The sequence below is a fragment of the Diabrotica undecimpunctata genome, chromosome 3 (assembly GCF_040954645.1).
Source record: "Diabrotica undecimpunctata isolate CICGRU chromosome 3, icDiaUnde3, whole genome shotgun sequence".
NCBI lineage: Eukaryota > Metazoa > Arthropoda > Insecta > Coleoptera > Chrysomelidae > Diabrotica > Diabrotica undecimpunctata.
Window position 1 is genome coordinate 175,873,630 of NC_092805.1, and position 16,226 is coordinate 175,889,855.

General features: G+C 31.3%; 2 protein-coding genes across 4 annotated transcripts in view; both read right to left on the reverse strand.

Annotated features, from left to right (window-relative positions):
• Positions 1-10,418, reverse strand: part of LOC140436322 (uncharacterized) — a 32,220-nt gene extending 21,802 nt beyond the window's left edge. Inside the window, exon 1 of the mRNA XM_072525034.1 lies at positions 10,309-10,418. The gene's annotated coding sequence lies outside the window, so the exon portion shown is untranslated. The remainder of the gene's footprint in view (positions 1-10,308) is intronic.
• On the reverse strand, positions 1,068-16,001 carry LOC140436323 (arrestin domain-containing protein 4-like). Of its 3 annotated transcripts, none has more exons than XM_072525036.1 (8): positions 15,890-16,001; positions 11,971-12,155; positions 6,667-6,777; positions 5,590-5,798; positions 4,319-4,501; positions 2,806-2,997; positions 2,302-2,419; positions 1,068-1,205 (listed from the first exon to the last, which is right to left on the reverse strand). In XM_072525036.1, exons 2-8 carry the CDS (start codon positions 12,071-12,073, stop codon positions 1,153-1,155), a joined length of 969 nt encoding a protein of 322 aa, XP_072381137.1. In that variant the 5' UTR covers positions 12,074-12,155; positions 15,890-16,001; the 3' UTR covers positions 1,068-1,152. The 3 variants fall into 3 exon arrangements, with proteins under 3 accessions (XP_072381137.1, XP_072381138.1, XP_072381139.1); XM_072525037.1 differs by having other exon boundaries at positions 11,971-12,178; positions 15,890-15,991; XM_072525038.1 differs by lacking the exon at positions 5,590-5,798 and having other exon boundaries at positions 4,319-4,419.
• Positions 16,002-16,226: the final 225 nt, after the last annotated feature.

Consider the following 16,226-nt stretch of genomic DNA (forward strand, 5'->3'; position numbering starts at 1 on the left):
AATCACCACACACGTAACAAAATATATCAGGACTATTATAACACTTTCTTAGTAACATTAGGACGTACCAAAAACTCATAAAATAAAACAAAACATAAATGCTATAAACAACTGTGGTGTGTTGTGTGAAAAATTCCAATGAAGCTAAAGGAAAATTCTATAAAGCAGCCATAAGACCAGCTATGATGTGCGAAACTGAGTGTTAGGCAGGAACAACTCGTTTATGCGGCGGAAATCGGAATGCTTAGATGGATGAGTGGAGTAACAAAAAAGGGTAAAATTTAGAATGAGTATATTAGTGGTGCACCAAATGTTGCCAAAATGAGAGAGCATGGGTTAAGATGTTGAACATTGAAATCATTTTGAACGTCGAGACATTAACCACCCAATATGAAGAATTGCTGAACTGCGAGTTCTTGGAAGGAGTAGAAGAGAAAAACCAAACATCTGACGCAAGGCGCTTAGGCATATGTCGGTAAAGGGGATTGAGATATGTCGGTAAAAGTGAGAATGGGACACATAGTGAGAAATCAAGAACCTTACGGCCTTCTTTAATTGATTATATCTAAGCGAAGGTAACTGGTACAGCAAACCAGGAAGAATTTGTATTTCCTGACTGCAAAATCTACGAAAATGGTTTAACCACGGTGTTTTTCTTTGCTGCTGCAAACAAAGTCAAGATAGTCATCATGATCGTTAACACCCGAAATGAATAGGCACCATAAGAGAAAGAACACTTTTTTATCGGTCGTTTCATCCATAAGAATCATTCCGATTTCAGTAATAAACAATTGTTATTTATTTTATTTTTTTACCTATCCAACATTCAGTGCCAGACATTATAGCAGTGGCAAAGTAATCTAATAGAATTTATACCTTTCGGTTTCATTTCTCACCGAGTAACATATCGAGTAAACTTCCGAACTGATCTTTGAAGCTGTCGACCTGCCAAATAAAAGTATTTGTCCTAAAGTGAGCTATTCTTGCGACAATTATTAACAAACTGATAAATAGAATACACAAGTCATAAAGGTAAAAAATAGTCTTAAGTCGTTTTAATGATTATTATTAGTTGTTTAACAATAACAATATAATGATGTAATAAAAGGAAAAGTTGTTAGTAATAGTAATAAATATTTAATATTATATCCATTAAAATAATGCACTATATCGGGGAGGTGTGTCGTAATTAGCACCTTCTAAATCTGAAACAAGAAAAATCATAGATTAGTGGTTAGAAATAAGAAATGTAACTATTTTTCAATTTATTGCAGCAAGTAATTTCTATAAATAATCGATTTACTTTATATTTATCACCATTTAATTTTAGTTTTATATAGTGGTTCAATGTTGTCTTCGACAAATAGGACGCAAGAGGAAAATTTTTGCTGAGGGGTCTTAATGTCCTTTTATTCGAGAATTTTTTTCGATTTTATCAGTAATACTGTAGTATTTTTTTTCTACTCTGCATATCATATCAATTTCTTAGGATTTTATTTGATAAATACTTGGAGAATTGCCTCTTAGAACTTCGAACGAGAATAAGCATAATCCAAATGTTTATTCTGCAATAAAATGCTTTAAGCGGCAATGTGGTGTACCTATTTTAATTCATTTTTCTCTGTTTCTCCCATAATAATTTGAAAAAAGTTGCTGAGTTTTCAATCAATATATGCTAGAGAATGTCTTTTTACGAGTTAAAGGAGATGCCCTGCGAGGATCATAATTCAGGAAGCTATTACCGCACAGGAAAAGCTTTAAGTCACTTTTTGTTTGGGCTTCGAGAAGTCAACTTTGATCCACTAACGTGGTTTTAGGGAGCAGGGTTTGCATATTTGAGGCAGAATGGACCATTTTAATTGTTGTAATGTTAAAGACTTTTTTAAGAGAAAAAAAAAAGATTAAAACACTAACAGTGATCTATATTCTGAGAAAATACTACAAATAGATGTTAATCAGATCTCAAACATTTGATGGCTTTTATACATAAACCTTCAAAGAAGTGATTCAAAGATCTACTAGATATGAATAGGAATGATCTATGAATCATCATAGGTCTCCTAACATGACAGAGTTGAATAGGATCAGGCTCAATACTTTTGAGCATTATTAACTGAAGCTCTAGCCTTCGTAGAAATATAATCTAAGACCATTAACATGCTATTAAGACAACTTTTACTAGGGATGTCTAACAATAGACCTTCTAGATGGAGTGAAAGGGTGGTTAAGCGCCCACTCGTATTAAATCAAACTTAATCTAAGCGAAAACTTCCTTTCAAAATAATATTTACTATAAGTTACCTTCAAATCCTAAATTGGTTTCTTGGGTACTATTATTATCGTGTAATCCAATATGGCCTAATTTAATTTCAGCATCGACAGTTAAATTTTGATGACAAATTGGTAGAACTGCTTCTGCCTAAAAAAAAATTCGAAACTCGAATCATCAAGTGAGATTGAACAAAAACATTTGAATTTCAACGTCAATCCCAATTATTATTTTTCTCGATGAAATATATTTACGTGTCGAAATTGTTTTATTAATCGTTTTTTGGCATACATTTTTGGCTATGTCCTTAGCTCTTATAAAATTATTAAAAAAAAAACAAAAAAAATTACTAATTGCTTTAAAGAAATTATTACGTAAAAATCCTGTCAAAAAAATGTAACAATGTATATGTAGATGAATTAAAGAATTGGGATTTTTTACTTAAATATTATTGTCTGTTTTTGTTGAATAAAAATTTTTACTGTATCTTCATTAAGTAAATAACTGCAGTCTTTTTATTCCAATCTTAGACTCACCCTGAGTATAAAAATTTGTTTAATTAACTGACAAGGCGTTAAATTGTAAACAGAAATTGTTGTTGGAATTTGAAAATTCACTGTATACGTCCTCTTGCCGTGAGCGCCAACACCAGTAGCATTCTGGAAGCCTATCAATTCTTGTTCTTTTGTATGTCGAGCACCTTCTAGTTCACAATGATACATTGTTACCTAAAAATGCAAAGCATAAATTAGAAAATAAAAATAAAAAGTAATTTTTACTATTAAAGAATGTAGAAATCTATTGTGATTTGTTCATATTCTTTTACCAATGACATTAATAATTAAGGTGACGTCTTATGGTTATGATGTTCGGTTCTTAAGTTGATGATTTTTCTTGCCGTTACCTATATCCTGTATATATTTTGATTTTTTTTTAGATGCCAGTCTTTTCTTTTTGCACGTCAATTGCACGTACTTCACTTTATCTAATATTTCTTAGAATAGGTGCTAACTGCACACCGCTGTTGAAAATTCTGGCCGCATTTTTTAGTTTTCCATATCAATCTTCTTTTTGCTTTTAATTATTACATAAATTTGTTTGATGAAATAAAATTTTGATGAAATATAAAAAGACCATTGGTATGTTGTATGACGAGAAATATTGTAATGAAACTGTAAATTAAGTCGAGAATTCTAAGAGCTAAGCCATAAGACTAGCTATAATGCTAAGCAATAAATAATATAGTCAATAAGAAAGAACCACTCCGCTGTAGCCGGTCTCAAGTTCGCGGTGAAAGAAGGAGGGAGAAAAAACGGCTTGTAAGGCCATAAAACGGCGCATTGATGGCGATAAATGCATTCTTAAAAACTACTACGAAAAGCCTCCCGACTAATAAACTGTAGACGCTACCAGTAAATCCAGAATGAAATAGGGTGAAAGCGAGTATACAGCACTTCCAAATTGGTTGTTTCAACTAAAGGTAGAGAACCCTATACAGAAATCTTCCTGCTTCTCTAGGTTTAGGCTTCTCGAGCTAACTCCATAATACTCAATAAAAAAAAGGAAGTGTTATTAAATTCAGCAACATGCCTCAGAACGAACAGGGAAAACGAAGACTAAACCAAGCTACGAAAAATGCAAATGATTTTTGATACATGAAAATACTTTCTAATTACTCATATAACAGCACCTAATAAATATGACTTTGAAGATGAGCATCTGTTATATACCACGTACACTTTTTAATTTTATTAAAGTCTATAGAAAATCTATAGAAATAATAAAAAAAAATAGTAAAATTTCTTTATTCAATAAAAAAATTATATAAATTTTAAAAATACAGAAAACATACCGCTTAATGCACCACTTTTTGCTGAATCCATTGTAATTTTAAGATTACTCAAATCTTAATACAAAACAGAACAAAATATTAGATTCCTATATATAACTTGAAAGAATGATTAAAATTTTTAATTTTCTCTACTTTGTCACGCAGTCTTGTTAATATTTTCCATTACATTAAAAGATTGAATTTTAAAATATACTTACTCGATTAAGAGTTAATATAAATTCTTCAACATTCGTATTAGACCAGTTGGTGATTTCTACGTTAACTTTAGCCATTTCTCCAAGAACAAAGGCATCTTTTTCTAGAAAGAGATTTATAGTAATTGGTTCACTGGCACAACACCAACAACATACAATTTTTTCATTCTGATGAACAATTGGCATCTAGAATAAACAAAAGATGAAAACCTATTACCATTATTACATTAATATTAATAAGCAAATATTGGTTTATCATAAAAAGAAACATATACTGCGGAGTAGATCCAGATTTTCAAACCTGGATTTTGATGCTTCTCATGAAGCCTTTGACCTTTTAACCGGTTATTGACCTCTTGACCGTGACACCGTTACTCCTTGACAGTGACACCTTGACCGTTCATTAATCCCATCAGTGAAGGAAAGTATACGAATGGGTGGGAGTCGGCGGTGGGGGGTAAACAAACGATGCGGCCAGAACTTTCATTCCTTCTGGTAGTGGTGGGGTTGTGAAGCCAGAACTTTCACCCCTTACCTAACCATTGGAGGGGGGTATACTAATGGTGGGGGGTGGTCGGTGTTGTTGGTTATACGAGTGGTGATTCCAGAACTCTTTATTTTCCCTCTACTCTGCAGATGCAAAAGTGGTGACCTAATATTAAATAGACATACAACATGTGCAAGGAGAAACATCAAGGAGAAAATCAGAAGTTATAATCATATCTACGGATAAGTCTAATTTAGATGTAATAGACGGTAATCAAAGATAATAAAGGACTTAAGCTAACTAGGTAAAAAACAAGGTATATGTGGTTAGGAGGAACAGTAATTGTATGGTTGGAGACGTCGAATTAATTGGAAAGAAACTAGAAATAGCAGAAAAATTTAAACGGTACGGTGTTGAACTGTGTCGGTAAAGAGGATTCTGGAAAAGAAGATGGAGGTAGCTGAAATGAAAATGTTGCGGTGGATGTTGGGTTAGACTTTAAGAGATAGGATCAGACACTTGATTAGCGAAAAAGCCAGTGTTACTGCAGTCTCCACAAATATTCAAAAACAAAGACTGCAATGGTTTGTTTACGTCAGAAGTAGAAATATAAAATGTGTGGGACGAAATATAAAGAAAAAGGGATAGAGCAACACCGAGGAGAAGATAAAAGGACTGTCAGAGGACTTGAGAGAGAAAAGTTTAGGTGAAGGAGACGAGATGGAGAGACATGAGTGGCAAAGAAGAGTAAGAAACGGAAACCCTTAAAAATCGGAAGAATACTTACCAATTGTAATTCTCGACGGATTTTATTAAAATCTATTGGTACTGTTACTGTTAAAGTAAATTTGTCTTTATAATTAAAAGCAAGGGGCATATCGACAACCGCCTTTAGTGTATAAGTAATACTGCCCCATTCTCCTTCAAATGAACTAGGAATACCTGCGGGCAAGGGAAAGTAAAACGGGTATTCATATACCCCAGACTGCAGACTACCTAAAATAGTAATTAGTTTTTAAAAGTTTTTTTACAGTTTCGCAACTGTTTGCATAATATTTGAAACATGAGAAATATTAACTTGTTAGGCTGTTTGTTTGAGCTGTTAGGCCGTTGTCTTCTGAGATTCGTTCTCGACGTTTCGACAAGACGTCGAGAACTAATCTCAGAGGACAACGGCCTAACAGCCCGAATAAACAGCCTAACAAGTTAGACAATGGCCGTGAAGGCCTAACGCATTTTATGAGAAATATTAGATTAAATATTATAATATTATTTATTTATTTTTTGTAATTTATTTATATTTGATTGTTTATTTATATTAAATATTTAACTATTTCTATTTTTTATCAAGCCACTTCATCTAGTGCCTTCTAGATGCCAGTAGTACAAATCAGGAAATATTGACATATCACCAATTGCTTTAAGAATTAAACAACTTTGGCTCTCGAAATTTTCTAAATTCAGCCACCTTCAGGAGTAACTGCCTGTCTATCGATTTTAATTTTAACTGGCAAGATGGAAATAATTTATACGTGGGTATGAATGAAGAAGGAAAAAGTATTGATAGAAAGTACAATTTACTATTTTTATTTGGAAATATTCACAATAAATAATTGTATTGGGATGCCGAAAGAAAATAGCTTCAGAACAATATATCGATAGAATGTAGCAAAACATAATAGCAAATATATCTCGGGACAAATAGCCAATGGTGTGAAAATGCTTGTATTGCTGTTTAGAAGATATTTGAAGATTGGACACGTATTATTGCTAATAAAAATAATGAAGAACCAGGACAACAAATTAAAGGAATAAAGTACATTGTATAATATGTTGGCATAAAAATACTAAAATGGATACTTACTCTCACCGAGGAGTCTCAATCGTAAATCTAGAAAGCGATTGCTTCCAACATAAGTGCTTTTTCCATGCCTAACACTCGTTGTCTCCGTTCCTCTCAGTTTGCATCTAATTTCTAAAAATGTACACATTACATAAAATACTTGTTTTTGATTCACACTTTTTAGACATAAAAGTGGCTTTTAAAAATTTTAATTGTATCCAAAAAAATTTATTATTTATAAAGTTTATAACCAAAATATTTATAGCTAACGCATTTATTGAATGGTCTAGACTCTTAGTCATTTACTCAAAAAAAAATATCTATTCAAAATAGTTATCGTATATCTGTACCCAAAGAAGTAAGTTCACTAACATACGAAAACACCAGAATTACAGACAAAAATAAAATAATACAACTTGTAACTAAATTCTACAGTGAACTATACACTTGAAGAAGTATCAGTAACCAAGAAGATGTACCAGAAGTCCTTCCGGAAGAAGTAGAATCGACAGTTACAAAAATAAAAAGGGGTAAAGCAGCTGGAATGGATGGTATAACCGTGGAACTGCTTAAATATGCTGGCAATAAAATCTGGAAAATCTTAACAGGCATATTTACGAACTGCCTAAGATCGAGATGCATACCAGACCACTGCAATACAGCAAACATAATTCTCATTCATAAGAAAGGTAGCAAGGAGGATATTGTTACGTAAAAATATGAGTCATATTAAAAACTTGTAAACTTGTTTATTCACTAATATGTTCTAGATTCTACGACCCTTCGACCAGCTGGCAGAAACTCCAAGTAACAAAAAAAATGGTTCCATTCGAACGTTCCGGAAATAGGCCTGTGCATTCGAGGCAAAACCAGGTCAATTGAGGTCAACATCCATGGGGTTCGAGAAACAGCTGTTTTCGTATAAATATGACGGAACTTTCATTGTGAAGACAGTCAAAAAAGAAGCTCGCGAACGCGATTTAATTGTAACATTCGTCAAATAAATTGTTGTACAGTGGTTTAATAAACTGATATAAATTATCGTGCTTTTTAATAAATTAAAATAAGAACAATATAATAAATTAGTAAAGAATTAATAAATAAAATAAAATAAGTTAGAACTTATAATAATCATAACAATATCAAAAACTACAGACGTATATGTCTACTACCAATCGTATACGAGATATTCACAAAGATCATCAACAACAGATCAACAAACGCATTAGATGCTGCACAGTCGAGAGAACAAATTGGCTTCAAAAGTAGATTCAATACCATAGATCATATTCATACACTTCGGGAACTAATCAGTAGAGCTAAAGAATATTAAATACCGCTAGCATTAATCTTCATAGCTTTGGAGAACGCCTTCGATTCTATATATCCCAAGGCAGTAATAGAAGCTTTGACCAACCAAGGCATTAACAAACCGTCCATAGAAACTTTAGCAAATACATACAAACAAGCCAAAGCAAAGGTACAAATTAATGAAAACACTCCAGAATTTCCCACTACCAGGGGCATCTGACAAGGAGAAGCAATATCACCAAAATTTTTCACTGCAACTCGAGAAAATTTATTCAGCAAAATGAACTGGCACAACAAAGGAATATCCATTGATGGAGAATACTTTGGCCATCTAAGATTTGCAGACATCATTCTGATTGCTAATAATGATGCAGAACTATAAGAACTTGTTAGCGACCTAAATGCAGCTAGCAATGAAGTAGGCCCAAAAATAAACTTGGCAACAACAAAAACCATGTACGACAAGCTAGTGGATGTCCGAGATGTAATAATAAACAACACTTCACTTAAAACACTAGACGAGTATGTACACCTGGGACAATTATTACATAAATCTGGCTCCTTACTTCCAAAAATCAACAGAAGAATAAAACTAGCTTGGCCATCCTTTGGTAAAAATGCAGTTACAGTTCATCCCAAACCCTTCTTTCAGTGCGTCATAGTTGATCGAATTCTCTCTAACGCATTAAGCTAGAAGTGACAGAAAAAAACGTAAGTCTGTGATTATTATACATAGAACTTAGAAAATTATGTATCGTTCACGGGTATTTGCATATTAAAGCGAATTCTACTTACGGATATATAATTGGTTGGAGTTTAGAATGCGCTAAATAGATATCCAATCAATGATGCGCATAAATATAATTTGACGCAGATGGTCTCAATAGTGACAGTACTATGATAATGTCAACTAATAAAATGATAATTGTCATTCCAAGTTAGTATTTTCAGACATTTTACAGTGAAAATTTAATTTTGTATTTATTGTCATAAAAATATTTTAAATATGCCTAGATATACCGAGAAAGAACAAAGCCTAATATTAAAATTATTAAATTATTTTCAATTAGAAGATATTCATATGTATTAAAACGGTTCTTTTTAGAACCACATTTTATTAAAATATAAGATATAATTGATGCCAGCCACATATCCCCTGTAATCATTGATTTTAATGAATTAGGTTCTGAATCGGATTGTGGATTGTTTGAAATATAATATTCATTTTTGTTATTCATAAAAAAAGAAGGTAAACTTACATTCGGTATCTTGTTTTTTAACTAAACTCCATTAACACTATTTCATCTGCATACCGAAACTGGTAGATTAACTCAAAAATCGACTGCTTCACTATTTAAATTATTTACATAAACTTACATTCGGTATCTTGTTTTTTAACTAAACTCCATTAACACTATTTCATCTGCATACCGAAATTGGTAGATTAACTCAAAAATCAACTGCTTTACTATTTAAACTGTCCATTGTTTTTTTACCTAAACTTCATAACACTCTTTCATTTGTACACCCAATCTAGTAGAATAACTCACTATTTAAACTATTTTCACGATCTTATGATGAATCTTCACAAAATTAAACTAATGGCTGCCACAGAAACTTTCAGAAAATTACTTATCCGAATATGACTGATTTCAATCGATGCTATTTTATCACAGGAATGTTTGCTTTGATGCCTTGCAATTGCCAGTAAATTTTTTTATCTCGCAGTCAACTCAACCCCTTAACGTACACATTAATTTTGAAGTTATGGTCAAAAAATGATCGAATTTTTTTTTTAGTAAAAATGTTTTGTTTTGGTTATAATTGAATAAAAAAAATATTTTCAATGGCGTAAAACCTTTACTTTTCGTGTATATGCAAATCCGTTGAAGTTTAAAAATTTTGTTCAGACGAAATACTTTGAAGGTAAATAGTAGTATGATTTATATGAACAATACAAATATTCCAACATATTTTATTGACACACACACACACACACAATATTGTATTTTAGATGAATTATAATGAAATTTAGTAAAACAAAAAATACACACATTACTCTAACCTACCGAATATTATATGCAAAATTTACTTACCAAACAATATAATAATATGTTGAAAATAAGGCAAAAATTAGTTCAAATGCAAAAAACAATAAATATCGACTTCAGACGACTTTACACCGGCAAGACAGAACGCTTGTATCAAAACAAAAGTTCGACAATAATATCGGTTATAAATGATGATGATTGCAAATTGCAAGTTATGAGATAATAAATATATTTTAAAGTAACTCAATACTGACTGATTCATCTATTTTATAATAGAAAAATAATTTAGATATATGCTTACATATGTGTCTTTATACAAATATCCGCTTTGCAAGGCTTGAAAAATTTTATGGATAAAATTTAACCGGCGCCCGTGTCCCAGACGAGCGCGTACAAAATTACCAGTAAGGCGCGCCCGTGACTGAGACGGGCACGTACGTTAAGGGTATTTTAGATTCTATAGGAGGACGCATTATTTTAAATAAACAAACATTCCAATTCCATAGTGTTTATAATAAATAATAATAAATCCATAAATAAATCTTAGCTAATTAAGCACTTTCTTTGGAATGCATAGAATAGCAATTATGACAAAATGCCATTCCAATATAATGCGCAATAAAAATTTTTATACAGGACGGGACCTCTAATATATAAAGTAAAAAAAAAATTTGAATTCTTAAAGTTTTTACTTCACATTTTAAAAAAATAATCTTTTCACATTTAGCCGATTACAATCCTGCAACTGTCAGATTTAACTAAAATGTCATGCAATAATTCTCGACATTCTTAAAATCCTATATGACGTCAAAATTAGTGACGCACTGAAAGAAGGGTTTGGGACAGACTGTATATTCAAATCAAAGATACCAATCCACCTGAAGAAAAAAACATTCGATTAGTGTATACTACCAATCATGGCATACGGCTGCGAAATTTGAACACTAAAAAAAGAGATAATATCGAAACTCAAAGTCACTCAAGGGTCAATGGAGCGATGAATGCTAGGTATAACAAACAAAGAGAGATCGAAGAAGAATAGAATGGATCAGACAGAAAACCAAGGTTATTGATGTAATCCATAGAATTAAATCTTTGAAATGGCAGTAGTCGGGACATTTAGCAAGAAGAACGGACAATACGTGGTCCAATAGAATTACACTGTGATATCTAAGAGACGCCAAGAGACCAAGAAGACGTCCAAATTTAAGATGAGACTATTATGACATAAGGTAACAAGCCGGTACAACATGGCACAGAAAAGCGAATTTTAGGCAAACGTTGGCAGATATGAAGAATAAATATGTAAGAGAGGCTACACCATAATCGGTAGAATATGCTGAGAATGAAGATCATTATGATGCTTCCCCAGCAAACTACCGCCTTAGAATTGGATGTGTCATGTTTGAATAACTAAAAATTAACAGAAGTAAAAAATACTCAAAAATTATATTTTTCAAAAAAAGTTAATCGATTTATTACTTTTGCGGTGCATACAACAATGGCGACTTTCCGATGCCCGAATAATTCTCAATGCGCGAAACATGGAAATTTCAAGTTAATTCCGCAAACTTCCAACAGGCCTTGCGATTTGTTTATTGTCATGGCAAAAATCAATCGCAAGTGAAATTGTAGATGCTTAATATCAAAATGTAAGTCTGTTGGAATCATCGGTATAGGTGGGATCAAGACATCCTCTTCTTTGTGATGCCTCAATGACATTAGTTTTTTTACATTGTATAGAATATTAATAATTATGTAGATTACTTCACTAGAAAAAACTGCGATTACGAACAGATATTAAAATGCGGGTATTATTTTTGAATCTGTTACAGTTTTTGAACGATTTCTATTTATTTTCAATATCTTAAGTATAGTAAGTTTAATACAGATACAATCTTTTTTGTTAATGAAAAACACCTCTCTAAACACCCCTTTTTTTATTTTATTGACTAAAACTTACCTTTTATATATGTATTCGAAGAAAATGTACAAACTACTCTTCCGTACATTGTGCTTCCTGGACTTAATATTCCAGGTGCATCTAATACTATTTTACAGCTCATTTTTAGATATTGATAATCTGCGATTATCTGTGAAGTATCTTATCACCATTAATTTAATAATATAATTATTAAAAATATAATCCTAAAATTATCCTAAAATAAGTTCTGATAAAAAAATAGTATACTTGTACGTTTTTAATATACAGTGAACGGCTAAATTATGGAATATTATCATTATTTCGAGAACCGTCGAGTTTTGAGGGAAATCCCGAAACAGGTCGATTTTTGTTATAAAATACCCATCTTATAACGTACATAGAGTAGGGATGACGTCACCGGTGTGGGTTTAGTGACGTAATCGTTAATTTTTTAGAATTAATAAGATATTATTATAAATCGATATAATGCGACACCTCATTTGAAGGAGAATTTAATTCTCTAATTAACGACATTACATTTTTAACTAAAATATTTTTTAAAGGTACAAAAACATTTTTTTTTAATTTAAATTCAACTAAATTATAACTAATGATTTAATTCATAATGTACTTTAAAGTAACCAAATTATGCATAAAAATTATTTTAAATTAAATGTTCGAAATGCCATCCATCGGTTCCTATCATGACTTTCTGAAGTAAATACTTAAAAAAGCAAAAACAAGTGAAAAATAATAATAGACACAAAAAGTTATCTCATAAACACTAAAACTTTGTGTCAAATGTGCAAGTGATAGTGGCATAGTTGCTGTAATATTTTTATTGACGTAAACATTTTAATTTTGTGAATTGTCATTAGTTTTTTTAGAATTTTTACTTTTGAATACTAAATTATGGCTCACCTAAATGAAACCCAACGGATAGAAATATTAATTCTTAGTGGATGCGGAGAAAAAAAAAAAAAAAAAGAACACAGAACGAGGTATGCAATTTATTCAACGCAAAATATCTAGACAGACCGATCAGCCAATCCACAGTAAGTAAAATACTCAGAAAATTTGGAGAAACTGGACACGTTAAACATATTCCAAACGCTGGGCGTCCTAAAATTGAAGACAATGTAAAACTTGATATTTTATTAAATGTACATGACAATCCTCACAGTAGTTCAACACAAATGGGTGAATATGCTGGAGTTTCCCAACGATCGGTATTACGTATTGTAAAAAAAAAGAAAATACCATCCCTACAAAATTCAACTACATCAGGAATTAAACGACGACGATCCCGATTGCCGGCTACAATTTTTTGAAATTATGCAGGATTTATGTATCCGCAATCCACATTTCATAAATCAAATCCTTTTTTCTGATGAAGCCACATTTTTTATACATGGTACCGTGAATCGTCAAAATTGCAGATATTGGAGCCAAGAAAACCCACATTGGATGACTGAGCCACACACGTAATATCCTCAGAAAGTAAATGTATGGACATGGATCATTAATGACAGAATCATTGGTCATTTTGTCTTTGAAGAAAATTTAACAGAAGAACGTTATTTAACTTTTTTGAGAAATCAACTTATACCTGTCCTTCCTAACATGTATCCAAATGCCAATAATCAAAATTTACCTAGTGAAAATATCTGGTTTCAACAAGATGGAGCTCCTTCGCATTACGCACATGAAGTACGTCAATTTTTAAAGCATTGCTTTTCCAGGAGGTGGATCGCAAGCCGAGGTTTTATAGAGTGGCCAGCAAGGTCATCAGATCTAACACCTCAAGACTTTTTCCTGTGGGGTTACATAAAATCAAAAATTTATGTTAATAGACCCCAAAACTTACAGGACTTGAAAGATAGAATTAGGCATGAAATGAGTCTAATTACTCCAGAAGTCATCCGCAATGTACTTGATGAATGTGTCCGTAGATTCGCATATTGTCAAGAAACCGATAAATGTCATTTCGAACATTTAATCTAAAATAATTATTATGCATAATTTGGTTACTTTAAAGTATATCATTAATTATATATATAATAGTTGTAATTTAGTTGAATTTAAATTAAAAAAAATTGTTTTTGTACCATTAAAAAATATTTTAGTTAAAAATTTAATGTCGTTAAATAGAGAATTAAATTATCCTTCAAATGAGGTGTCGCATTATACGGATTTCTATTTAAAAAAATTAATGATTACGTCACTACACCCACACCGGTGACGTCATCCCTACTCCATGTACGTTATAAGATGGGCATTTTATAACAAAAATCGACTTGTTTCGGGATTTCCCTCAAAACTCGACGGTTCTCGAAATAATGATAATATTCCATAATTTAGCCGTTCACTGTATAGGTACAGTACAGAGTAAGTTTTTAGTGCGAGATTGGTCGAGAATTCCATTATGGTACAGAATATCTAAAAATCTACAGGGTGATTTCTACACGGTGAAACACACATACAATTTTTTAAATTGAACACCTTGTTTTCATATTCCTCTAGTCCCTGTGTTTACAGTATCAAGTTTCACACTGCTACTTTAACGAGCTATGACCATTTTTATTTTAATATCGCTATGAAATAAATACCCTGTATATAAAGAAGGAATAAATAAATAAGTAAAGTTTAAGCCACGTACGAAGATCGCTTTACCATTTAACCTTTCCGGGCAACACATTTTACTTACCGGACAACTCGGGTCCTTTGGGCCCATCACTATTCTTGAATGTACTATTCATATTTACTAATTCATATTTCTAATACTCTTGTTTGATTTTTTAATTAAGTTAAATTTAAATTGTCTAGATTAAACAAAAAGTGCTACTATAGTAGTAGTTCCATCTACTAACATTTACTTTAGATTTATTTCAAAGAATGTAGACGGATCTATATTCTATGCGTCTATATTCTTTGCTTATTTCCTCAATAATATTAATTGTTAAATTTATTGTCTATTTTGATGGTTGATATTTTTTATAGTAATTTCTACTTATAAAAATTGAAGCTATTCCCAAATTTAAAGAAAACTAAAAATATCTCGAATATTATGAATTATTAACAATGCTTAATGAAAATGAAACAGTATCATAAATCAAATATAAATATGAAATATTAAAAAAAAATGAAAATTAAAATCGCAAAAAAAACAAGCAAATCGTAATTTTCTTTTGTAATTCGTTCACCCTTTATATTATTTACGTATGTTTGGACATAGGCCTCTCCCAACTCCTGCCATCGGTCTCTTTCCTGAGCAACATATTTCCAATTTGTTCATTATTTATGTGGTCCTTCTATATTTACATGCTGTTTATTTCATTACGATATCGAAATAAAAATTGTTATAACTCGTTAAACACTCTATATGTAATTTTAAACTTCATATTGTAACAACAGGTATCCTGAGAGAAATCTAAATGTGTCAAAATATACACTACGTCCTACTAAAAAATTGCATAATTGCTTTACTACGTAGTTTTTAATCACCCTGTAGAATTCGGCATATTTTCTTAGCCTGAAGAATATCAACGCTTACATTTTTTTGGATATTCTGTACCATAATGAAAATATCGACCAATGTCGCACTAAAAACTCACGCTGTATATCAAATACAAAATTACTTATTGTAAAGAGTAAGGAACAGGAGAATTTTGAATTAAAAGCAAAATAATTCAATTACATAAATATTAACTAATATCTATACATAAATAATCTGTCTAGAACTTTAAATGTAAAAACGAATAATATAATCTTTGCTGTTTCTAATGTATTAGATATTTATTACATTGTTTTTTTATTAGAGTCTTGATCTTTTTTATGCAATCGGCTATTAGGTTGAAACAAAAATTAAATGAAATAACACTGAAAGAACAAAATATAATTTTAATCTTTACGAGAAGTTGAAATAAAAAGGCATATTTTTTAATATTAAAAAACTTACCAATAATATAGCATCAAATTTATTAACTTTTTACAATAATTACTTTCAACACATGTTCAAAATTATAATCTAGCTTGTACGTTTGGTAGGTCGTATTTTGAAGATAAAGGCAGGGAATCGGGATAGTCTAAAAGGCGCCAGCAGGATTTATTCGATTTGGCATTGGTCCTTGTTGAGATGAGGAAAAGTTCTGTCTATGTTGACGGTAGTCGGGATAGTTCTGAATAGAACACTACAATAGGCAGGAAAAATTTACTCATTGTCATATTTAATTATTAATATTATGATAATTTTATACGTATTTTGTAAAAAAAAATTATTTAAAAAATCATCCAGA

Excerpts from the sequence above, each read along its gene's own strand:
- LOC140436323 (XM_072525036.1), bottom strand. The coding sequence starts at position 12,073 with ATGAGCTGTAAAATAGTATTAGATGCACCTGGAATATTAAGTCCAGGA. Across the intron at positions 6,778-11,970 it reads TTCGAATACATATATAAAAG|AAATTAGATGCAAACTGAGA; the intron begins GTAAGTTTTAGT and ends GTACATTTTTAG. Across the intron at positions 4,502-5,589 it reads TCCGTCGAGAATTACAATTG|ATGCCAATTGTTCATCAGAA; the intron begins GTAAGTATTCTT and ends TGTTTATTCTAG.